Here is a 26,385-nt window from a genome sequence, read left to right on the forward strand (position 1 = left end):
TTCTACTACACATGCATGCAACAAAAATAAATTAAGTAACAAATCCAAAAGCAAAAAAAAAAAATTAGTTACAAGCCAAAGTTTCAAAATAAATTATGTAATAAACCCAAAAGCAAAAAAATTAGTTACAAGTCAAAGTTTCAAAATAAATTAAGTTACAAACCAAAAGAAAAAAGAAAAGCTTAAGGTTTATGAAGATTGTTGGCCTATTCGGCCCATTGATCTAGTTAATGGTTGTGCTTGCTCCCTTCTTGTTGGTACTCATACTCTTCCCATTGATGTTGATGGTTGAGCCCTTCCCCTTAAAATGGGTGCTCATGGAGGTAGTGATTGATTTTGACATTGTTGAACTTCAACTTGAGGTGGTCGAGGAGGTGGAGGTGGCATTTCATTTCCTTCTATTGTATTCTTCTCACCTCCCAAATTAGCCATGCCTAAAACAATAAACCACAAATCATTTAGATTGAATTATAGAAATAGATAATAAATACTGTTAGTACCATATTATATTGGGCATCGTTACTTAGGTTTCCAGACATTGAGCCCATAATCTATGTAAAAGGGGAGGAGCCATTAGTCTATAAAAGTGACTCCTCACCCTCACAATCCTCAAGCCTTACATCCCCAAACAGAGGCTCTCATATTCAGAGCAAAGCTCTCTCAAACTCTCTCTTTCTCTGGGGGACTCCCCTTCACACTTGTAATCCATACATACAGTTACAGAGAAATACAATCAACAACAGTGTGGACGTAGCCTAAACATTGGGGTGAACCACGATACATCTTGTATTCTTTACCATTATTGCAGATTCACGGTCGAATTTACGTTGTTCCAAGACCTCTTCGGTTTTATGCATCAACATTTGGCGCCGTCTGTGGGAATCAACACGAAAAGCTATGTTGATTTTCTTTCATTTTTTCATCTCACCACACTCCACCGTGAATCTACAGAAACCGAAAAACCAAACACCTGCACAGTCACCTCAAGACCAATGTCTCCTACTCCAGCTCTTGGTCACGGCAGTAGCAATGGAAACACAATCACAGCCTCTTTCTCTCTCTCTCTAACTCCATGCTTCTGTAGTGCAGGCGGTCTCTCATTGCAAAACGACTACCAGGAAGAACAGACAATGATGTCAAAAACTACTGGAACACCAAGCTAAACAAGAAGCTTTTCAAGATGGGAATTGACCCTGTCACCCAGAAACCCTATTCTTAGATCCTCTCCGACTACAGAAACATCAACGGCCTCCCAAGCACTGCCGGGAATCATCTGTTCTTGTCCCTTTTCAAGTAATCGAAAAGTGCATTCGCACCCGAATTAAACTCTTCCTGCATCAGAGATCATGCAACCCACTCTCCTTCAGCCAGGCGTCGTGGTATACGATGGAGTCTGCCATCTCCACCATGAAGGGTTGAAGTGGGTGATCAAAGCTGACAAGTACAAGAAGATCAAATTATGTTGCGTTCAATCGGAGACTGCTAAACCATACCTGAGATTATGTGGTCTAGATCGAAAGGACTTTCCTCATCGCCCTCTCTCTTTGCTCCGAGTCACAATCGAGCACCCACTTCTAGTTCTAATGACGTCGCCGCTCGTTGAAAAACAGAGCAAGAAAACAAAGGAATCAGAAAAATCCAGAAAACCAAATAAGGACGTCGTCGTCGTCGTGAAGATGAAGGAAGCTCAAAAGGGGTTGATGGATTTTGAGAAAAAGAAGGAGTTAGATAGTGGGAGAAGGCTGTCGGTTTCATCCGCCGGGAGCGATGGCGGAGGAAAGAGAAGATCCCTATCTGAACCGCAGGTGCAGTTGGCGAATGTGTTAGCAAGTAATGGGGTGAGAGTTGTTTCAGCTGATATGCCACCATTTATGCAGATCCATGCAGTGGAATGTGCAAGAAAGACACATGATAGCCTGGAAAAGTTCACCTCCAAGACTCTTGTTTCGACTCTCAAGAAGCAAGACGTACGACATGGTGGACGACCCGGCTACCGACTCGGTTGTGTCCTGGAGCTCCACCAACAGCAGCTTCATGGTTTGGAACCTGCCTGAGTTTGCTAGGGATCTCCTACAACTCTGGGCTTCTCTGGGACCTTCTTTCAAGAATATGGTGCCCAATAATCCGGTTCAGAACAACCCAATTCAGACCCAGGGTTTGAACTCTGAGAAGAAGATGATGCTGCAATAAAAAAAAGAATAAAAAAAAAAGACAGCCTCTGATGATGGGTGAAGTGACAGGACAACAGTCATCCACTATCCCGCTGAAAAACCCACCAACTTCTGCAAAAGATAAGATGCTCTCCTTTAATATCCCATCATTATGTTTTTTCAATATTATTGTTTATTTAATTATTTTATTTGTGTCATGATGATTAATTATAAAATAATAATTTTATTATTTCTTGATGACTAATTATAAAATAATAATTTTATTATTTTTATGTCATGATTACTTATGATTAAATAATATAATTATTATTTCTCATATCACATGATTACTACCACGTTGTTGATTTATGCAGCATGTCATTTATCAAACAACTAAATAAATCATTTATTTATGATTATATATATACACACACATTTAGGTAATACCTAATATATTGTTGATTTATGCAGCATGTCATTTATCAAACAACTGAATAATATATATATATATACACACACACACACATTTAGGCAATACCTAATATATTGTTGATTTATGCATCATGTCATTTATCAAACAACTGAATAAATCATTTATTCATGATTATATTTATACACACACATTTAGGCAATACCTAATATATTGTTGATTTATGCAACATGTCATTTATCACACAACAGAATAAATCATTTATTCACAAAAGGCACATAATACAACATTTTGCCTTAACAAACTTTGTCAATTTGATTTATTCATTATACGGTCTTACTTATACTGTCATTTATTGTCAGGAATTATTGAGCAACTAAATGCACTGATCAACATTGTTGCTGATTAAAGAAGTCTACCAACTTATAGACTGATAAGCCACGTGCTTATGGTGATCTCATGTCTGACCAGACACCCACTTACTTATCACCAACCAGGTGATCAAAAGTACGTCTAGTACTCCAAAATTATTCGGCAGTCTGCCGCTATTATCACCAACCAGGTGATCAAAAGTACGTCCAGTACTCCAAAATTATTCGGCAGGCTGCCGCTATTATCACCAACAAAGTGATCAAAAGTACATCCAGTACTCCAAAATTATTCTGCAGCCTACCGCTATTATCACCAACTAGGTGATCAAAAGTACATCCAGTACTCCAAAATTGTACATGAGCATGACTCATGTCAATCATGCATAAACATTCATGAGCATCACTCATGTCAACATCATGAGCATCACTCATGTCAATCAACATAAACATTCATGAGCATCACTCATGTCAATCAACTTTGAAAGTTTTATTTACAGAGCTCCAGCTTCGAGAGCTCCAGCTTCAAAAGCTTCATTTACAAAAGCTCTAGCTTCAAAGCTTCACTTGCAAAGCTTCACCTACAAAGTTTCAGTGCAGGGTATACAAAGACCGCCTCTGAACAACCGCCACTTTAGCCCATACATGGATTCAATTTGAAGTCTCTAGCTAACAGACTCTATTGACTGAAGACTTGGGGGACTACACTATGTACCATATATTGGGCTTCCGCAACTGAGCCTCATGAAAAATACTTGGGGGACTTAGCCCATTATTTATGTACTGAGGAGCGAACCCTTATTCTATAAAAGGGACTCCCTCACTTTCATTAGAGAGCACTCATTATTCATGTATTGATGAGCGAACCCTTATTTTATAAAAATGATTCCTTCACCTTCATTAGAGAGCATCCCCGCCTGCTGAGCAACCGCCTCGCCGCGAGCATTAACTCTAGTCCATCATTTATGTATTAAGGAGCGAGCCCTTATTCTATAAAAGAGACTCCCTCACCTTCAACGTCACAAGCCGAGCCAACCATGGCAACATAAGCCACAAGCCGAGTAGCCTCGCAACATGTGCTACTTCTAGTTGAGCATCATTTCACATTGAACACTGCCTCATATCGAGTATCAGTTCTAGACGACATCTATTTACTTCGGCCCACACATGGACTGAATTTCAAGTCTCCAGCCAAAAGACTATCTTGACTGAAGACTTGGGGGACTACTGTTAGTACCATATTATATTGGGCCTCGTTACTTGGGCTTCCACACATTAAGCCCATGATCTATGTAAAAGGGGAGGAGCTCTTAGTCTATAAAAGGGACTCCTCACCCTCACAATCCTCAAACCTCACATCCCCAAATAGAGGCTTTCATATTCAGAGCAAAGCTCTCTCAAACTCTCTCTTTCTCTGGGGGACTCCCTCTCACACTTGTAATCCATACATACAGTTACAGAGAAATATAATCAACATCAGTGTGGACGTAGCCCAAACATTGGGGTGAACCACGATACATCTTGTGTTCTTTACTATTCTTCTAGATTCACGGTTGGATTTACGTTGTTCCAAGACCCCTCCAGTTTTGTGCATCAACAAATACTAAGAAAATAAAAGAAGAAATTAAATTATTTACTTACTTTTTTCTAAGCGTTCAAGTTCCTTGAAGAAATTGAATTTGTCGAGTGTAGGCTCCTTATATAAACAAAATTCATTTCCTCCTTTAAGCCAATCACTAGTACACACGAAAGCCTCAACTGTTTTAGGTGTTAAGGAAGCTCTAAAATAATCAACAACTCTCCCACCAAAACTAAAGGCATTCTCACTAGCAACAGTGCTACTAGGAAGGGCCAATACATCCTTAGCAACTTTACTAAGAGTTAGACATGTACCACTATTTCCTTTCCACCAATCCAAAAGATTAAAACCCTCATATATTAGGCTTTGATGTAGATCATTGAAGTACATATCCACTTCATTGGCTATCTTATTTTGTTGTGCCACCGCTCTCTTTTGTTGGATCTTCCTTGTCATTCTTTTAGCAATATCAATATCTACCATATCCCCCTCAATCATCTAGTACAACACTTGATCTTTACTCCACATTTAAAGTAACACTACAACTATTACTACTACTACTACTAAGGATCACTCCCTCCTTATATGCATTATATAACTTGGTTACATAGCTTTTAACCCTTGCTTTCTTCTCCCTTATTTTGTCTCATCCATAGCCGAGCTCTTCTAGATTTGTCTCCAACATTTTAAATTTGTACCTCAAGTCGAGTGCTTGGGCTACAAAGAGAATAAGGTTCATCTTTTCAATGTCACCCTAATATTTGTCAAACTTGAGCTTTATTGAGGTAGCTACACTTTGCAAAGTGGCATTAGAGGTGTTTAAAATTTGTTCTTCTATCTCCACTTGCAAAGCAATCATTGTGCTAAGTATTAAGTGTGACATTGGAGTAAGGGTTGCACTCAATGTCAAGGAAGGGGCAAATATGTAATTATGTAATAAAGGAAGGGGCAAATATGTAATAAGGAAGGGGCAAATATGTAATAAGTAAGGAGCCCTTATTCTATAAAAGGACTCATCACCCTCACAATTAGGGGAGGCCAATTCCTAAGGCTCATCATCCCCTCTCAAGGCTCTCACTCTCAGAGCTCTCTCTCCTTCAGAAATATAATCAATGTGGACGTAGCCTAAACCTTGGAGTGAACCACGATACATCTTGTGTTATTTACATTTCTTGCAGATTCACGGTCGGATTTACGTTGTTCCAAGACTTCCGATTTTGTGCATCAACATTTGGTGTCGTCTGTGGGAATCAACATGAAAAGTTATGTCAGTTCTCTCTCAATTTTTCACCTCCATCGTGAATCTGCAAAGAATCGCAAAAAACCCAGAAACAAAAAAGCTTCAAAGCCCTCTCTCCCTCACTACTGAACCACTCTTAGCCAGGCTCCCTCACTAACATTGGACTTATCAACTTATCATATGTCATGTCACCATTAAAAATTGAAAGCATACGAACGTGGCTCCACAAGTTTTTGGCAGTCGGCACGTTCCAAACTTCCAATCAGACCACGTGATTGATTTGCAGGTGAGGTGAGGACCTGAGAGGCCCCATTTTGATCGAAAATTGATCTTATGGAGTCGAGCGTCTTTGAATTTCCAGGGATTTGAATTTCACACGGTCCGTCAATTAGTGGTACTGGTTTTGTCCCAAATGATGAACCAAAATATAAGTCTTCATTGGAAAGGGGACAGCACCAAAAGCGAAAAACGGAAATTGGAAATACAGAAACTCAGCTGTTTAGTGTTTAAGGAGGTTGGGTTTTGCTGGGCTTCAATGGCTCTCATCTCCGAATCGTTTTTAAAACATAAAGCTTAGGCATCACTAGAGCTACAACCAATCTCAACAGCAGAAGCAAAATCCACTTGCAACAGTGCAGACCAAGCCCAAATCAGTCTCCCGAGTCCCCGCCTATAATCCCAGCCCACGAAAAGTCCAAGAAGCTCTCTAACGCCGCCATTGTCCTCATCGTCATGGGGTCCGCTCTAGCCATGTTCCTACTTCTCCTCGTACTCTTCCTCTGCCTTCAGAAACGGTGCCAACATTAGCTAGCGAATGCACCAAAGCCATCTGTGGCCACACGGTCGGTAGAGGCGGAGGCTAGAACATCATCCTCGAAAGACGACATCACGGGTGGGTCTACCGAGGCGGAGAAAAACAAACTTGTGTTCTTCAACGGCAGAGTTTACAGCTTCGATTTGAAGGACTTGTTGAGAGCGTCGGCTGAGGTTTTGGGGAAGGAAAACGTGGGAACGTCGTACAAGATGGTGCTGGAGGAAGAGACGACGGTGGTGGTGAAGCGGCTGAAGGACGTCGTGGTTACAAAAGAGAGTTCGAGATGACAATGGAGGTTCTGGGAAGATTAAGCACGACAATGTGGTGTCGCTACGCACATTTTACTTCTCGAAGGACAAGCGATGATGAGCTGTGGACGAGAGCAGAAGAGTTTTTAGAAAGTAAAGCAAAAGCAAAAATAGAAAAGAAGATGCAAGAAATAGAAACAAAAACGAAAGTAAAAAGAAAAAAACAGCAGAAAGCATGGCTACCCACTAATGCACAGCAGCCCACGCTCCAAGTTGATTAAGGGAATCAAGTTGGCACGATGACAGCGCAGAAGATGCCCCCCAACTTTCATTATGCATGTTCCAACTTTTCACAAACGACACCACGATGTTAAAGAAAAAGAAAAAGGAGAAGGAAAAGAATAGAAAAAGAAAAAGACATAATTGTGGTGGTGATGGCATGTAGAAAAGGGAATGATGTAATTTATTTTTCTTATCTTTGGGAAACATCTGTATAAACCCCATCAGAGGGTAATAATAAAAAATAAAAAATAAAAAAACGACAAGCCCAAAATAATGGGCTGCAATGTCATGTGGAGGGGCGGAGACCTATATGCCCAAAAGAGCCAAGCCCTCTATTATCACCAACCAGGTGATCAAAAGTACGCCCAGTACTCCACAATTATTCTGCAACCTGCCGCTATTACCACCAACCAGGTGATCAAAAGTACGCCCAGTACTCCACAATTATTCGGCAACCTGCCGCTATTACCACCAACCAGGTGATCAAAAGTACGCCCAGTACTCCAAAATTATTCGGTAACCTGCCATTATTACCGCCAACCAAATGATCAAAAGTACGCCCAGTACTCCAAAATTATTCGGCAACCTGCCGCTATTACCACCAACCAAGTGATCAAAAGTACGTCCAGTACTCCCAAATTATACATGAGCATTACTCATGTCAATCATACATAAACATTCATGAGCATTACTCATATCAATCATACATAAACATTCATGAGCATCACTCATGTCAACATTCATGAGCATCACTCATGTCAACATCCATGAGCATCACTCATGTCAATCAACATAAACATTCATAAGCATCACTCATGTCAATCAGCTTCAAAAGCTTCATTTACAAAGCTCTAGCTTCAAAAGCTTCATTCACAAAAGCTCTAGCTTCAAAAGCTTCATTTACAGAGCTCCAGCTTCAAAAGCTTCATTCACAAAAGCTCTAGCTTCAAAAGCTTCGTTACAGAGCTCCAGCTTCAAAAGCTTCATTTACAGAGCTCCAGCTTCAAAAGCTTCATTTACAAAAGCTCCAGCTTCAAAGCTTCACTTGTAAAGCTTCACCTACAAAGCTTCAGTGCAGGGTATACAAATACCACCTCTGAACAACCACCATTTCGGCCCAAACATGAATTCAATTTGAAGTCTCTAGCCAACAGACTCTATTGACCGAAGACAAGGGGACTACATTATATACCATATAGAATATGTCTGCATGCTAAAAATCACTACGAAAAGCGATGTGTATAGTTATAGGGTTGTTCTTTTGGAGATCATAACTGGAAAAAGGCCAATGAACCCATCATTCACAGACAACCCCAACATCAGCACGCATGCCATATCATCCTCGTCAATGTCTCCATCCATTCTAGAGTCAATAGCTTCAAGGATCATTCCTCTGCTATAAAGATCCCACAACCAATACAAGCTAAATTTGATGTGTTTAGACCTAATTTCTTTATGGTTTTCCACAACTCAAAAGCTGATAATTCAATTGTTACTTGCAAAATATGCCTGCATGCTAAAAATCACTGCGAAAAGCGATGTGTATAGTTATGGGGTTGTCCTTTTGAAGATCATAACTGGGAAAAGGCTAGTGAACCCATCATTCATAGACAACCCCAACATCAGCACGCATGCCATATCATCCTCGTCAATGTCTCCATCCATTCTAGAGTAAACAGCTTCAAAGATCCTTCATTTGCTATAAAGATCCCACAGCCAATACACTATGTTGTTGTAATTGTTCTATTCGTTTTGATTACCAGGCCTTCGTCCACAGACAACTTCTAGCATAAGAACACCAAATGCATAAACATCCGTCTCAACATTAGCCCTTCCAGTAAGAAATGTCTCCGGAGCCATGTAGCCTGGCGTTCCTACAATCTCATCTTCTAAACTCTAAAGAATTGAAATCAAACGAACAAAAAATTTATAAATTGAGTCATACCTTGGTTGGAGGATTCAAAACTTCAAAATCATCATCCATCAATAGAAAAACTTATTTTTCTCTATGAGAGCTATTAGGGTTTTAGTCAGAATGAACGTAGGATAAACAAAGTATGATCGTAGGGTTTAATTATAGTGTTTGGGTTTATTGATAAATTTGAGTTTTATTATTAATTTCATTTTGTACTTAATAGTAATTATGCAATATGGTAAAATAGACAATTAACTTTTAAAATTTTAAGTTGGGTGTAAAAAAAAGTTGAATGGGTTTAAATAAAATTTCCCTTTATGGTTTTCATTATAAAGAGAAAATACCAATTTGACATAACCGTATTTTGAAAGATTCATTGTTAGAAGAATCCCAACTCTCACTACCTGATCACATACCATAATTGGTTGTTCATGTTTAGGTTGTGTGGCTCCCAACTCATCATTCCCTTAACTAAATTAACTTCAATAGATAGCAACAATAATGCAATTAAATCATAATTTTCATAAAAGATTACGAGTAATAAAAAATTAAATTAACTCATGAAAAATTATTTAGTACTAATTATATTCTTATTTACTTGTTAAGTAAGAAGTATTGAGTTCGAATATCGAAAAATTTAATATCAAATTTTATTGTAGCATAAAAAAACTCATAAAAATTGAATAAAAAAACCATTTGATTTAGCTTTACTTCATTCTCTTTTTGGTGCATTCAATTAGAATTTTGAGGCATTTTAATTCTTTTAATGAATCTAGGGGTATTCAATCAGGATTTCAAGTGATTCTTTGAAATTCAAGGTGTATTTAATTAGAATTTTAAGATAGTTTATTAAAATCCTTAGAAATACAAGTATATTCAATTAGGATTTTAAAGAAGTTTATAACATTTTAGGTGTATTCAATTAGAAATTGATTTTAAAAATATTTGAGAAAGTTGAGGAATTATAGGGAATTAAAGAGATTTCGTAGTGTATTTTAAGAATCCACAAATCTTACCTTTCCACATAAGATTTCGAGAGAATTGTATCAAAATTTTATATGAAATATCTACAAATCAATTAAACTCCATAAAAATCCATAGATTTATAAATCTATTAAAATCTCTCAAATTCTCAATTGAATATACCCCTTAATTTGCGGAATATTTAACCGAAAAAATAAATAAACAAAAAAGAAAAAAAAAGGTTTTTTTATTAGCACCCCACAATATGTTGAATACACCCCTCATTAAAATTTAATATTAAATGACTTACATATCTAATATATAATAACAATTTCGACCTTATAAGGTTTTAAAAAAAAATAAAAATCCAAATTACTTTTCACATGTATATCCCAAGTTTATTTATCTTCTTCAACTCACAAAACCACTCTCATCTTCCATTGTAGAATTAATGAAACTACAAACACGTTAATTGGAAAAATTATTCTTGATGAATGAAATATGAAATCAACGTTTCGAAAACTTTACATGAGGTAAGACTTTGTATTTTCATTGTTTTAGCGATTTCAGTCACCAAAATATTGGTTGTGATATCATACTATTGATTCTTTTGCAATAATCCAGTTTAATTGTAGTGAGACTAATGAGACGCTCCATTGATGTTATGGGCAATACATCTATTGATGTCCAAGTCAAATCTAATACACTTATATTCCTGAAAAGCTCAGAAAACTCGTCTAGAGGTGAGCAATAGTCAAGACTAAAATAACCGGAGACCTTCAACTTACAACTTTTGTTTGGAAGTTTCTTAAGGTCTTTGCAATCTCCGATATCCAAAGAAGAAATTTTTTGTTGAGACCAAACTGATGGAGGCAACTCTTTTATACCACTGCCACGTAAACTTAAAAATTCAATATTGTCTGGCATATTAAAAAGATACTTGAGACTCGTGCACCCTCCAAATTTAAGAAAAGTAAGCTTGTGAAGATATTGAAAATATGAAGAAACTTCAACCAAACTTTTACAGTAAAAAAGATTTATATGCCCAAGTTTTTTACTCCGAGAAAGATTTGAAACTTTAATTAGGTTTTTTGGAGGAACGCATATTGAACACTTTTAATTTCATAAGATTCTGTAAAAAATTGAAAAGAAACAGCCAGAATCAATACCTTAGCATGATTAATTTTCTGCAAGATTGCATATTATAAAAGCAGTAAAAAAAAAAGAAAAAAAAAACTGCTGATAGAAAATATGAGGTATATATTGAGATTATGGGGGTGTGAGAGTATTATAAGAAAAAAACTTTAACGAAAAGCATCCGGTACTGTTTACTTTAACAAAAAACCACATTTTTCGCTAAAAAGTCAATCCTGGCACTATTCACTTTACCTTTTATTTTGTCCTTATAATTAAAACTCAAAGTTTTCAAGCCCTTTTTATTAGTTTTCCTTTATAAGAAAGTAAATGTGATGTATTAAGATATGTTTTAATTAAAAAAATAAATGTGGAGTGTATTAGGAGAATACTTAACCGAAATAAATAAATATCACTCTAATTTGAAACCAGTGGAATGGGGTTTTCTTCTTCCCCAAAAAATTTGAAAACAGAGGGAAACCTAACCAGACAAACAGAAAGGCTCGTCTGAAGCTGGCGGTAATGGCGCTGGACTCCAATTCAATACCTCTACAGGACCAAGAAGAACAAGAACCACAGTTACAAGACCACAACGCAACCGCACACCACCCTTCTGCTCCCCCTGATGAGGTAAAATCACCGTTTAATCTCTCTCTCTTTGAATTTCAATGGTTCCGTACAAATTCGATGGGCATCTGTGGGTTTTGGAGTTTTTGGGTTCTGGGTTTTGATTATTGTTCTTCGAGTTGCGTTTTATTTGATTAGGAAGAAAAAGTGGGGGAATTTGTGATGTGGATATTAATCTGCTTTTCGGTTTATTCACTGTTGAAACCTGTATGCTGCTTAGATTTATGTTGGTTTCGATACGAAAACTAATTTGTTCTACTAAGTAGTAATGGAGGGCCAATTTGGAAACACATTTTTGTCAAAAGAAACTATGCCTACACAAATTCTGTCCCATTTTAATAATCCTTTTGGTTTTTTGTTTCAATGATCAATGATGGTACCTTCCCTCACTCAGTGAATTGGGTTTTGGTATCGAAGTTTTTGGCCGTGGCAAAGAGACTTTTTCAGCTTATCTAGTACAATTGTGTATTTCGTTGCATCTTGACTAAGTAGAAAATTTATGTTGGTGACGATTGACAACTGAAAAGCACACGCTGCCTACATGGATAAATTGTAAAGACATGTATAAGAGCAAGATTTTGTTCGTATTAATTGATGCTCAAACTGTTTTTCCATGCACGCATTGCAGCTGTTTGACATCTCAACAACAGTAGATCCTAGTTATGTGATCTCTCTGATACGGAGACTTCTACCAGCTAATGCAAACCATAAACACAATTCGTCGGGTTTTGAGGCCCTTGTGCAAGGATTAAATGCTGATTCCATGGAAAAGAGCGAGCCCACTCCACCTGGAGTCATATCACTGCACTCATCAAAAGATGTATCTGAAAGCATGGACATTATTGACGATTGTCATAAAAATGCTCCGGAGGAAGGAGAAAACGTTGATTTATATGGTGTCCCAGTGGGAATAGAGGCTTGGGAAGAGTATGGTTGCATTTTATGGGATCTTGCTGCAAGTAAAACTCATGCAGAACTCATGGTGCTTGGGATTTTCTTCATCTCTTTATGATTTTTTGCTCATTTTGATTTTGTTTGGATATGTTATATTCTCATTTGTGATCATGTTATCCCCAATAATCATTGATTAAAAATTTAAAAGACAAGCATTGCAAATTTATAAACAGTAATATCTAACGTTATTTTATTTCTTTGCAAAACAGTCGTTATTGACATGACTTGATGGGTGATAACATTTAACAATATAAAGCAATTTCTAGCTTATCATTTTTGATATGGCTTCAACTTGCTTGTCACCATGAACAATAGAACTATTTTTGGAAAAGAATATCATATGCAATGGCCACAATTTCGAGGTTTTAGAAATTATAAAAGATTGGTGCTGGATTTGTAGTTTTGATTTTTTTCTATGTTTCTGGTACTCTTTTCTTATTATGTATTTTCTTTTGTATTCATGAGATAGACATATAAACTTATTTGTGCAGGTGCAAAACCTTGTACTTGAAGTGCTTTTAGCAAACCTTATGGTTTCACAATCTGTGCGTGCTATGGTTAGTCAATTTTGTCCTTTGCTATGACATCATTTTTGTTTTAAGTCGAAATTTTTCCTCTCCCTCTATCTCTGTTTCCCTCCAACTTTCGTGGTGAAAACTAGTGTACATGGTAACTTAGTAGTTTTCGAAGGTTCTCAGCATGCGACTATATTCTCTTTTCTTATTCCAGGAAATTAGCCTTGGAATTATTGGAAACCTTGCCTGTCATGAAGTTCCCATGAAACAAATAATTTCTACAAATGGATTAATTGGAATAATTGTGGATCAATTGTTTTCTGATGATGCTCAGTGTTTATGTGAAATCTGCAGGTAATTTTTAAGTTTCATCCATGACTCCTATTTAATTTTTCTGGATTTGGTATTATCATATTTGGTGTTGACTTGTATATGTTATTAAAGTTTATCCTTATTTCCTGTCCTATTATGCTGTATACTGTCTGTGTAATAGTCATTTTCTCAATTGCTTCTTGCATATTCCTGGCTTGGCGAGGAAATATACGACCTTGAAATTCGTTTCTACTTCTGTTGTTATAAACCAATTTCTGTGTGGTACATAAGGACAGTACGTACTCTATATTTCATATATCTCTAATGAATTATATGGAGCTTAATAATTCCTAATCATTTGCATTTAGCAAACAAGGTAAGTGGTGGTACATGTCTGTCTTCTTATATGTTGCACTCTTATTTTATTACAGTTTTACAGATAGGACATTGTTGTGGTTATTATATCATGTATCTTTATTTCTTCGTGGTGCTAATTTAAAAATGTTTTTCATGCCTTCAACGATACCAAGTGATTTTATAAATGATTTCACAGACCTTTTTATGCTTCTTGCCGTAACATGTGCAAAGCGATTTTACAGATACCAAGGATTCATGCAGAGATTAATCTTACAATCATTATATTGACACAGGCTGTTAACTGTGGGTCTTCATAGTAGTGAACGTATTACTTGGGCCAAGGCATTGCAGTCTGAACACAATCTGAGCCGCATTCTATGGATTGCAGAAAATAGCTTAAATCTACAGCTTATAGAAAAGGTAGCAGATACCATTTAAGTTTTTGCTCAAATGAGGTTTGGTACCTCGTCACTTTTTCTTAGACTCATAAGTGAAAAGTTTTTGCCCGAGTAAATCCTTTGGATGTTCTTGTTTATATAATTGTACTTTTTATCATGCATGTGGTGTTTATTGCTTTTTTATGGATACCTTTACACTTCACCAATGAATTACAATGGAATATGAAGTTGAACTGTGTTTGAACTCAGGAATTGGTACCGGATATAGGACCACTTGACTTGAAATAATCATATGGTGTGAAAACCCTACCTATATTTGATTTAAACTTTGACAATAGTTTTAGGATCCACACCTTGGATTATGCCTATTATTCTCTTTTTACTGATGCTTCAGAGGGTAAAGACTGGTAAAACATATCAATAAGTCACTTTTAAACTGTATTACCTCTATTTCCAGGTTGGAATGTTTGCGTTCGTAGTCTTACTGAATTTTTTTTAACAGAATGTTGAACTCTTGTTAGCCACCATTGAAAACTCAGACGAAGTTGTGCATATTCTCCTTCCACCTTTAATGAAGCTGGGATTAGCAAGTCTACTCATAATTCTCTTGGATTTCGAAATGAGCAAATTAATGAGTGAAAGAGAACCTGAAAGGTTTGTAGATAATCCATCTGCAGCTGAAGTTTCCTTGTACATGTACCATGTGTCAAATTGGTTCTGCATTTATTCCATAAGCATTTTGATGTTTTCGTTTTGATTATGCCTTTTAATAGATTATGAAAAGGAGACAATTCTGTTACATTAGCTTTATTTAGGAAATAATATTGTTGATCATGGTTATTTCAGCCTGCAATTCTTTTACTGTGTAAAATTCTGCAATGTAAAACTTATTTGTAAGTCTGTCACCTACAAATGTACTTGCAAATTCGTTCTGATATATGCTCATTTTTGTACGATTCCAGGTACCCAATTCTTGATGTAATCCTCCGTTCCATTGAAGCTCTCTCAGTTATTGATGGTCATTCCCAACACATCTGTTCAAACAAGAAACTTTTTCAGCTAGCTTGTGACCTAGTCAAACTCCCTGATAAAGTTGAGGTACCTATTATCTATCTTAGATATTATGGAGTACGAATCGTAGGTATACTTTATAATTTCCATGTTTATGAAGTTGTTGGTTTTGCTGTTTTGTTCACTGCTTCCAGCTGATAGTCTGGCAATTGGGTAATTTGCTGAAAGTTAACACCAATCAACTATTCACCACAGAGAATTGACATTCTTACTTTTCTTAGAAGTTTCAGGAACAATCTGTTCTTTGTATCAAAAAAATCTAGAGGCTAACCTAAGGATCGTGTACATCAGTTTGTAATTTTGCAATTGGATCTTTGACGAAATAAGGATTTTAGTAATTTTTCTAAGAAAAAAAACCTTCCATTCAATAGTAATATGAGAAAAGGAGGACCTTGAAAAGAAAGGAAATGATATTGTATACATTCTTATGACTTAGAAACAACTGAATCTACTGACACCATCTAAATAACTTTACATCAACTGAATTACCCAATAGATATATGGATATTAGTTCTGCTGAAGAATAGTGAAGTTGATCATAAGTAACAATCGAGGCTACTATTTTGTGGAGTGAAGGCAGCTATGACATTTCAAACTGCAGTTATCAAATGGTGTTGAACCAAAAAAATAAACAAAAGGAAAGGACAAAAACTATATTACATTCTGCAACAAAAAAAAAGCTAGGTTGTTGCAGTCTTTATACTATTTTCCTTCTAATTCGCCATTTGTTATATTGGACCAAAATGTTTGTGGCGATTGACTCCTACTTACGAATTTTTTTGTTTTTAGGTGTCAAATTCTTGTGTTACAGCTGCAATTCTAATTGCGAACATTCTTTCAGATGAATCTACTCTAGCATCGGAGATAGCGGAGGGTAAACTGTTTATGTTTCCTTCACTTGTTTATTCCTTCCAAGATTTACTATCATGTGCTTTTGGTTTAATATCACGGCACGACATGGAAGTGACACTTCGTATCCGTCCAGATTTGCCTTTCTTACAGGGTCTGCTTGATTTATTTCCCTTTTCTTCGGACGATTTGGAAGCAAGGAGTGCACTCTGGAACATCATTGCAAGGTTAATGGTTCGAGTTAAGGAAAAGGAAATGAGCTCATCAGTTCTCCAGCAGTATGTTTTGGTTCTAGTCAACAAATCTGATGCGATTGAAGATGATCTTCTTGACTTTCAATTAGGTGACTTACAGTCAAAAGCTAGAACTACAGCTGTATCCTCTTCTGCCAATTTGTTAACTTACAATAACTATGCAATTAAGTCGATAGTAGAACCTTAAGTTCTTGTTATAGGTGATGTTTATATTGTTTCACGTACCAAATTCCATGTCTTGCAATATATTTTTCCTTCACTTTTGCTACAGCTTAGAAGGATCGTCAGTATTTTAAATCAATGGACTACTTCAAAGGATTATGCCAAGGATAATGACATGACGGACGAACATGCAGATGATTTAAGTGTTGATAGATTGCTGCACTGCTGTCGTAAGCATTCTGAGTAAGTTTGTTCCACAGTTCTTGGTTGTTACCCATGGTTATTAAATGCTTTTAAGATTCTTCAAAGATCATCTTGTGTCAAAAAGGTTTTAGTTTTCCAATTTTCAGTACATCTAATTAGTCTTTTTCTCGTTTAAGTATTGCATCATTCTTTTTATATCTAAATTTCAAAACAAAATTATAACCTTCATTTATTTTCTTGGGCTCAGCAGCGCCTAGCCTTTGTCGTTGCCTTGTTGTCAACTTGTTAGTGTTTCGGGATTCCTTATAATTTCTTATCATTATAAGTGAAAGATGATTTCTTGAATTGACACTCAGGTGTGTCATGTGTGCTTAGATGGCAAGACTACCGGAAGATAGTAAAAACTGTTGTTATCTGTATCTGACTTTAGTGCTTACTTTCCTTTTGTATTTATGGAAGAACGTCATCACTTTGTATTACTTTCAGGCATGAACCGTCTACAGTTTCTCAGGGTACGGAAGAATAGAGTCATGGCAGCGACAGAATCACCAGGACGAACATAATCTGTTTGAGATGTAGTTGTAAGAACGGGATTTCCAGAAACCAAAACTACATCTCAAACACAGAAGTGGATATTTGCATATTAGAAAACCTGCTTAATGCAACTCGAATAATGTTTTGCTGAGGCAAGGAAAGTCAGGACAGATGGTTGCACCGTCAAAGTTTCTGAAACTGAACAGAGGTACCTAAGATAGGAGAGGATAACATATACGATCTGCCCAATTTGCATCAATGCTGGATGATCTTTGTAATGCTGAAACTGCGCGAGCCGATAGATAAAAGAATCATGCAAGTACATTGGTGTATGGCTGCTGATTATGTTTGATACAATAATAAAGCTTACAAATTCCATGTACTAGTAACTTGAGCAAGCTTGACATAATACATGTGCGCTTTCATACGTTTTCAAACGTTCTTACTTTTGATGCAGGTAAGCAAGGGATTTTCAAATGTCGAGCACAACTGGTAGGAGTTGCTTCAAGGAAAATGTTGTACATAGTTCGGTTTCCATCTCTCTCTCTCTCTCTCTCTCTCTCTCTCTCTCTCTCTCTCACCCTTCCATTAAGCGCCGATAGAAAAGATTGTATGCCTCCATAACTTCGAGGTACCACATTGCCTCTCGATCATGGGAATCCGAAAGATCAACCATCTTGTGTACCTGATATTCAGTCACAAACGCAGCTTAAATTTCAGTGTTACCGTTTCTAAATCTGTCCATGTATACAGTAGCCACCTAAATTACTGGAAAAATTCTTCTATCACTGGTTCAGATGACAAATCACAACAAAATATGGTTTCCTACATCCGAATTTAAGTAACAAATATAATATATGTAACGCTACTTAAATTTGGATGGGTCTAGGTCATACAATGTGAGTAACAAAATTAGTGTAATTTTATTCTCAAGACGTCAACTAAAAGACCTTAGGTGATGGGTCACACAATACGATTAATATTTTTTTATTATTACAAGCGATATTATTACGCTAAATTACGTTAACGTGAGTAATAATTTTACCTGAATCATTGGCGGCTCATTCTTACGGAGCGTGTACCGTCCAACAGTCATTACATACATTCCTGCATAAATAAATGAATAAAAAAAGAAAAAGATGCTAAAATGCGCATAAGGAAGATGCGAGGATGCTAATATGCGCGGGGGTGATACCGATTTTCCAAGTACAATGGCGCAATTCGGGTCTGAGGGAGAGCTCGATGACTCCGGTGCCGTCGTCGAGGAGCAAGCGCTCTCCGTCGTCGAAGACATGGACCAGAATGCCCTGCGAGTGATCAGTCGGTGTTAATTGAGAGTAGGAGGAAGGGAGAACGGTAATTTGGGAAGATTAGAGACCTGCAACCAGGCGCGTTGGAAGGCGATGCCGTGGAGTTCCATGGCGTTCTTGGTGTCTTCGGTCGCGTCTTTCAGTTGGACGCACAGCAGCTTCAGTGCTGCTAGGTTGTAGTCCATCTCTCTCTCCTCTCTCTCTCTCTCTCTCTCTCTCTCTCTCTCTCTCTCTCTCTCTACTAAACGCAACCTCGTCTGACTTCTGCTAGTGCGTTTTGGACCGTCTTAGGGAAAAATGAGAGGCAAATTCAAATTGTTTGAGAATGGAGAGCCAGAGTGAAATTGTCGCATTTTCAGTTTCCGATAATAAAGGCAATAACGGTGTCGTTCAAAGTAATGGAGACGGTGAGATTGCTATATGGGAACTATTTTAACTGAAGATTTTTTTAGTGTATCGGAACACGGCGTATCATAAAACAAGTGGTTGAACATTTGAAAAATAAAAAATAAAATATTTGTCCAATTATATTATGACACGTGGTGTATTGGGTTGTGTTACAATAACATAAAAAAATCTGAATATTTTAAGGGCAGTGCTATCCACACACCTTTTTTACGCCTTAAACACTTCATGTTAATTTATATCATTTGATGTTCTTTAATTCATTCAATTTGAAGGCCGAAAATTGAAAATATGAATTGAAAATGATGTCTAAGAAATAAAAAGAGGTGTGTGGATCGTACCATCCTATTTTAATCTGTTTGTTCACATAAATTATAGAGGCTACAAAATACATTTGTGTGCTATTTTTTGTGTGATATATGATTTTACTGAAGAATACTACTATGAACAACTTTGGTAATCTAATCTAATGTTAGTTTCTTTAGTGCTTCATCAAAAGTCGACTGTTGAGCACATGAACTCATTTTATAAGGTGTTTTAAATTCGTAATTTGGCTACAAAATTTACATGTTATACAATTACATATATTTACATGAATTATATCTAACCGTTAAATGATGATTATTTTAAATACATATAAGTATTGTAGTTATGTCTTCAATTAGTATGTGACCTTTGGAATGTGGGGTACTAACTTTGATCGAATTATTATTATTTTCTTTAATTTTATAATTTTGGCTTCTAGCTTATGTGTCATGTACATGTCTTTAAATGTTAAATTATTAGAAGGATCCTTTATTTAACCAGATGTAGCAAAATATAGATAAATGCACTAGACCTAAACATAAAAACTTAATTAATTTTTTATTTCAACGCAATAACCACAATTCATAATTCATTCTACTAAACTTACATGAGTGGAGTTTTTAGAACTTTGTCATCTAATTGATCATTTTTTTTCTCTCACGATAATTTAAAAGAAGCACACCAGCCATCAAATTAACAAGAATACAAGCAACCAAATACACCAGCCCAGCACTTATTTTAATTTTATAATTAAACAAGAAAAACGATGATTAAGTGCATAATTCAATTTAATTAGGAGATGAGGGAGATGCCACTGCTGAGCAAATCATTGGCCAAAATTTGGTTTGCAGCCTCAGAAGGATGAAAGCCATCCCAAAAGACATACTCAGACGCATTGGCGCAGGTCCCTACTGACTCTGCATTGCACAGTATTGCTGTTTCTACCAGCCCTGTTCCACAACAAGCCCGCCTTGCCTCCGCAAACCCTGTCAACATCAGTCACTAGTAAGGGCGACAACTCGTGTCGATGGGTCGTGTTCGTCTCATTGAACTATCAACCCAATTTATAATCGTGTTGTGTTCAAAATTTCGAATTGATCCATTTATATTGTATGTCATGGGCCCATCAAGAAAAACTAACCAAGAATTATTTGTCGCATTATACTACCAAGTTATGTGATGAAAGAAATAAATATGCAACGTGTTTCATGTGAGTTTCTCTCCGGCAAAAAATAATGAGTTAGATGTATGCAAAGGTATAATTATCATCCCAATCCATATGTCATATGATAATAATCATATTTCTTATAGTTTTGGCAGTTGTTTTACATCCGGATTCTCTCCTATCTCACCAACGCCATACAATAATACATGGGTGTTGCTATCTCCTCACCCGATTTTACTTTTTACACACACCTCTCAAGTTTTGGCAGTCGAATAAAATCAACTAAAGAAGACCAAAGAATAAAAATTAACATGAAATATGTGAGATAGATGTGTGAACAGTACCACCCTAAAATATAACACATCTGCCAAAATATTTTCATTAGACATTAATTGATGTGATAGATTATATAACGGAGAAGAGATCTTCTCTGGATCTCTTCCATCAAGGCTACCAGATCAAGTGATCTGGACCTTTAAATTTTTATTCAACAGCTAAAACTTATTATAGCTTTTAAGGGATCAAAAACAGGTAGGCCGTTGAATGAAATTTCAAAGGTCCATATCACTTGATTCGATAGCCTTGGTGGAAGATCTCTTCTCTGTATAATGGTCTTCTTCTAGAAATAATTGAGGTTAATTTAAAAGGAAAACTAATGAAAGGGGCTTGAAAACTTTGAGTTTTAATGATAAGGACAAAATAAAGGGTAAAGTGAATAGTAGCAGGATTGACTTTTTAGTGTAAAAATATGATTTTTCGTTAAAGTGAACAGTACCAGGAGCTTTTCGTTAAAGTTCTCTAATTTAAAATGTAACTAGTTTATCTTACTACTCTAGTTCGTCGTCATCTAGTAGTATTTTTCACTTTCAATGCTACAAATGCAGTCCCTAACTCTGAGGAAAGCCGTACTAATATTTATTCTTGTCGCTCATGCTAGCACATTTTGTGTTAAGCTGCAAAGGTCGTCCCTAGATCGATTTTGAAAGAAAAGTCAAATTTTGTCGTTTCTGCCCCATCGAATTACTTTTAAGTTTTGTTTAAGCTAATTTTGGTGCATGACTAACTTTAAACCAAATAAAGGCTCTTCTTCTTCACGTACCATTCTCGGCAGGCTTTGTGACAAGGTCATAGAGCGGTTGGTAGATATCAAGGACGACCAACTTAAGACCAGAGAGGTCATTTTGCAAACTCTGAGATGTGGCATTGAGCTTGTTATTGAATGAGATTGCATCATTGTTGACTTTATCCACGCACTCATTGCTGTGCGACCCAAATATGGTGATGGCCGCCGGCAGGCATCCAAGTGGCGGCAATGTGGTCACTCCGATTCTCCTTGCTCCCAGTGCATATAGATTCTGTAACAAACCATTTTCATTAGTTTTTTAATGGTTAGGGTTTGCAGTAATTCTCACCATTTTTAATTACTATACTTCATAAGATAATTGAAGGACAAACGATAATATTTCTCTTGTAGTTTGAATTCGATTTCAATTTGGTTATAATTATATTTTTAATTAAGGGCGGAGTGAGAAATTTTAAGTGGAGTTGTCAGATCTCTTAATAAACTATTATATGCGATTTTAGTCTACTAAGAGGGTCTCACGGTAGCCTTGTCTCCATCTCTGCCGCCTTTGGTTTCAATTGTTTCCCCTTAGAAATAGTCCAGTCTAAGACAATGAAGGGTAAGAAACGAGGCTTTAGTTTGCTATTGGCTTGAATTGGGTCCAAATTGAAATCTGTTAAGAGATTTTTTCTCTTAATTTTCAGTATTAGGAGAGGTCCAATTTCGAATCTCCTCTTCCCGTTCTTTAATAAAAAGGTATGGAGAAGAATTGTGATCTACCTGTATGAATGTTGCATAAGCTTGCATGAGAATGTCAGAGAACTGGTTGGGCGTATAGAACTTGTAAAGAAGAGGATCAATGTAGTAGTTCTGAAGAAAGTCACTGCTCCCAGCACCAACAAGGTAGACTGCATCAGATATTATTGAAGTAAAATTGGCTTTATTTCGTGCTGCAATTCCCACCACCTTGTTTTGGTATTCCTTGTAGTACTCCAGCTGCTGATTTAGTGAAATTACATCCTGCATGTAAACACCAAGATTTACATACGAAAAATTAAAAAATCATACTACAATGTTCATGTGTGAGAAATTACAGAGATCTTCTAACTAGTTAAAATTGCAATTGTTTCTTTCTTTTTACATATAATTTTGCTGTATACTCATAATAGCCAGAACCAGCTGAGCCAAAATTGGCACCAATCAAGAGGTTTGTTCCATTGGCTTCTTTGCTAAGATAAGCTGGAGGGTAAGAAGTAAATCCAAGGTTTTCAGCTGCAGTCAAAGAAAACAAACCAAGAAAAAAAAAAACCAATTAGTGGGCTAAAAAAATATTGTCTAAAAAGGAGACTTGAGAAATGCATGGCGATTCTAAGATATAAATAGTTCCAGATGCAAGTTACGCTAGTTAGTGAGTTGGTCAGCGAATGCAATGTACCAATTCCCTTGCACCTAAGTTTGAATCTTTCTTTCTGTAAATTAGAGCAGATTAGAATATAAAAATACCAGTGAAGTCTGAAGCAAGCTTTCCATTGCAGAACCTCCCAGTTGGCTTGTGATTGACAAAGTCTCTTCCATAAGGAGGGAAGTTGGCTTTGATCACGGTGTAGAGGTGGTTGTTGTTACCAGCATCCACAACTGAGTCCCCAAATATGAACATTGCAGGAACCAAGGGCTGCCCATTTGCCTGCAGAGAAAATGCTATAATCACAAGAAGGAAAGAAACTAATGATCCCATTTTCTTTCTCATCAGAACTGGGATGGGGGATTTATGAAGAGCTTTGAAACAAATATATATATATACCTATGTATATATATTATATTATTATTATTATTACAGTGGAATGTTTAACATTGGAGTGTGAATTTGCCCATAGGCTATGAGTTGGGCAATTTAGAGGTGCTAAACAGATTACTTAATTGGGGATACCAACCACCAATATATTTAATTGGGGAGAAGGAAAAACCAAACTCACCCTCTTGAGATTATAACAGACACGCAACTTTGTAAGGGTAAAAAAGTCTTTTAACTCCAAAATCCATGCATGTTATCTACGTATAGGACTACCCAAAATCAATTTAACTGCAGAATAAAGGGGGTGGTTCGTGGAGTGTCTTAATGAAGTGTGTTCTTTGAGCTGTCATAGCGTCTAATACACATTGGCATGCAGCTGAATTATATTGACATACATACAACCAGTTGCAGGCCATTTCTTTTGTTCTTTCAGTTTTGTATTGTGTGCCATATTATCAATTTCTATGGCAGTTCTTCAATCACTTTCAAACCCCCCTTGTCGAAATCAATTGTCTTTGAACTTTACATCTGAATCACACAGCTTTTCAGACTCAGTGTTAACTGGCACTTGTCGTAGCTATAATTTTTGTTCTTTTAAATTCAATTTGGAAGCCAACTTGGTCTTTGTTAATTGTTACATGCAGCAATATTTTCAATGTGGACAAGGATGTTATTTTACTAAATGTAATAATTTCAGCTCATTGATAAACCAAAACTTTTTTTCCAAAATTAAAGAGCGGAGTAAGAGAAGATTGCAAAAAACTGATATTCATACCCTATAATTGATGAACCAAAATCCACCGACATTATTAAACTCAAGATAAGAACCACATACAGCTACACTTCAATTTATGTCTCATATAAAAACTAAGCCCCACCATATGACTCGTAAATATCTGGTCGGAGCATTGGAAAACGAATTAGGAACATGTAATCATATTTAGCTTAATTATTGAAACTCACTTCGGGGTTAATAAGACTTAATTATTGGGATATTTAGCTTAAATATATTGTAAATATTATTATTCTTTAGGAATATGATTGTGTAAATTTAGAGTAGGAATCCTAATAGGATTTGGAGACCAAATCCTCATAGGACTATTACTTATAAAACAAGAAAACTCATTATAATTAAGTACAAATAAAAACATAAGATCAGAATCACGGGATGAAACACATTAACATAACATCAGAGTCATGAGATGAAACACATTCTCACATATATTTGAGTCATTCTCTCTCTCCATCTCCCGTCGCTCTCTCAGTCTCACCTGTTAGTGTGTAAATTGTGGTCTGATGTGGCAGTTGGTTTCTAGCTCATATTGCTAGGATTGTGTGTATGCTTTCTTATTAAGTCTCATAGGTCTTAACAAGTGAATGTATATGTGTCTTCATCTCATAGGATGTAAGATGGATGGCTAGGATTGGATGGATGTATTTTGAATACTGCCAAGTTTAATTGTAATAGCAATTAAGAGGAGTGTGAATTTTTCTGCACACTCACTCTCGGTGGAATGAAACAGTAACAATATGCAGAGTCACATTCTCTGCATTCTTCATCTCTATCTCACTGCATCATCTTCTTCATTGATATAAACCATCCTTGATTTCATATTACCTGTGAGTCATAGCTCACAGGGAAGATTAAAAGTTTGTTCAAACACTAACATGGCCTCAGAGCCTAGTTGGGTCTGATTTTTCTGGGCGTAGATTTTGTGAGGTTTGCTCTAGCAACTTTTCGTTGCAGAGAAAGTAAGTGAGAGAGAGAAGTGAGATCTAAGTCTAACATGGCTGGATCTGGTGGAGGAGAGCTTCGCGCTCCAATATTCAACGGAGAGAATTTCGATTTCTGGCAAATTCGAATGAAAACAATTTTCCGATCTTACGAGCTGTGGAGCATTGTTGAGATGGGTTTTCTACCTCCGGCGAAGGCGGAGGGTGAGATAGCAGAGGGGGAGATGAAATTGCATCGTGAAAATTTGGTCAAGGATGCGAGGGCTCTTGGAATCATTCAAGGAGCAGTGTCGGATCAAATTTTTCCACGGATTGCAACTCTAGAAACTGCGAAGGCAGCTTGGGATATTCTGAAGCAAGAGTTCGTAGGAGATAAACAGGTACGATCTGTGAAATTACAAGGTCTTCGTCGTGATTTTGAATATACTCGTATGGGTGAAAGTGAATCTCTAGCTGCATATCTAGCTAGTTTGTTTGATTTGATAAATCAGATAAAGAGTTATGGTGAAGATCTTAGTAATCAGAGAATTGTACAAAAGCTGTTGATCAGTTTACCTAAATCATATGATAGTATTGCTTCTGTTATTGAAAATACTAGAGATATTGATGTAATTGATGCACAAGATGTGGTTGCTATCCTAAAAGGGTATGAACTGAGATTAACTAGGCATCAAGAGAATAGCACTGAACGTGCATTTTCTAGCTTAGATATTTCATCTAAGAACAGTAAAGTTGGTAATCAGTTTACAAATATTGGTGGATTGAAATCTCAGAAGAATCTCAAGTTCAAAGGGAAGCAGTGGACTAACAGGTTCACCCCGGGTGTTAGGAATGAAGCAAATAACTCTGGAGGTGCTTGCAAATATTGTGATAAACTTCATTATGGAGAATGTTGGTTAAAAGGGAAGATTAAATGTCACAAGTGTGGGAAACTTGGTTATATTGCCAGAGTTTGTAATCTGAACAAGAATGTCCAACAAGGAAACTTTGCAAACAAAGTGGTAGAACAAAAGAACTTTGCAAATAAGATGGGAGAACCTGGAAATCTGTTTATGGTTAAGCAATCAACTGAAGTGAAGGCTGTGAGTGATGCTTGGTATATAGACAATGCGTGTAGTAACCATATGACTTCCAGAGAGGAGTTACTTGTGGAAATTGATAGAAGTATTAAGGCAAAAGTACAAGTTGGCACAGGGGTTCTTGTTGATGTCAAAGGCAAAGGAACCTTAGTCATTGACACTGATAAAGGG

The 26,385-nt window shown here is 36.6% G+C and overlaps 3 protein-coding genes across 4 annotated transcripts; 1 reads left to right on the plus strand and 2 right to left on the minus strand.

Moving 5' to 3' along the window:
• The first annotated feature begins 11,536 nt into the window (after window positions 1-11,536).
• On the plus strand, window positions 11,537-18,096 carry LOC103430022 (uncharacterized). Of its 2 annotated transcripts, XR_011573095.1 has the most exons (12): window positions 11,537-11,753; window positions 12,379-12,732; window positions 13,196-13,261; window positions 13,434-13,573; window positions 14,182-14,308; window positions 14,789-14,940; window positions 15,249-15,384; window positions 16,147-16,231; window positions 16,343-16,581; window positions 16,732-16,865; window positions 17,313-17,689; window positions 17,818-18,096. XR_011573095.1 is itself a non-coding variant. In XM_008368154.4 (11 exons), exons 1-11 carry the CDS (start codon window positions 11,646-11,648, stop codon window positions 17,350-17,352), a joined length of 1,581 nt encoding a protein of 526 aa, XP_008366376.3. In that variant the 5' UTR covers window positions 11,537-11,645; the 3' UTR covers window positions 17,353-17,742. The 2 variants fall into 2 exon arrangements, 1 of the variants encoding a protein (XP_008366376.3); XM_008368154.4 differs by lacking the exon at window positions 17,818-18,096 and having other exon boundaries at window positions 17,313-17,742.
• Window positions 17,662-19,076, minus strand: LOC103430021 (uncharacterized). Its single transcript, XM_008368153.4, has 4 exons — window positions 18,739-19,076; window positions 18,556-18,667; window positions 18,406-18,467; window positions 17,662-18,045 (listed from the first exon to the last, which is right to left on the minus strand). The coding sequence occupies exons 1-4, from the start codon at window positions 18,853-18,855 to the stop codon at window positions 17,938-17,940; spliced, it is 399 nt and encodes a 132-aa protein (XP_008366375.1). The 5' UTR covers window positions 18,856-19,076; the 3' UTR covers window positions 17,662-17,937.
• Window positions 19,077-19,914: 838 nt separating this feature from the next.
• On the minus strand, window positions 19,915-23,374 carry LOC103430023 (GDSL esterase/lipase At5g22810). The gene is made up of 5 exons (XM_008368157.4): window positions 23,113-23,374; window positions 22,751-22,881; window positions 22,390-22,629; window positions 21,646-21,901; window positions 19,915-20,367 (listed from the first exon to the last, which is right to left on the minus strand). Exons 1-5 carry the CDS (start codon window positions 23,354-23,356, stop codon window positions 20,174-20,176), a joined length of 1,065 nt encoding a protein of 354 aa, XP_008366379.2. The 5' UTR covers window positions 23,357-23,374; the 3' UTR covers window positions 19,915-20,173.
• Between the last annotated feature and the right edge of the window lie 3,011 nt (window positions 23,375-26,385).

This window comes from Malus domestica, chromosome 11, assembly GCF_042453785.1.
Source record: "Malus domestica chromosome 11, GDT2T_hap1".
NCBI lineage: Eukaryota > Viridiplantae > Streptophyta > Magnoliopsida > Rosales > Rosaceae > Malus > Malus domestica.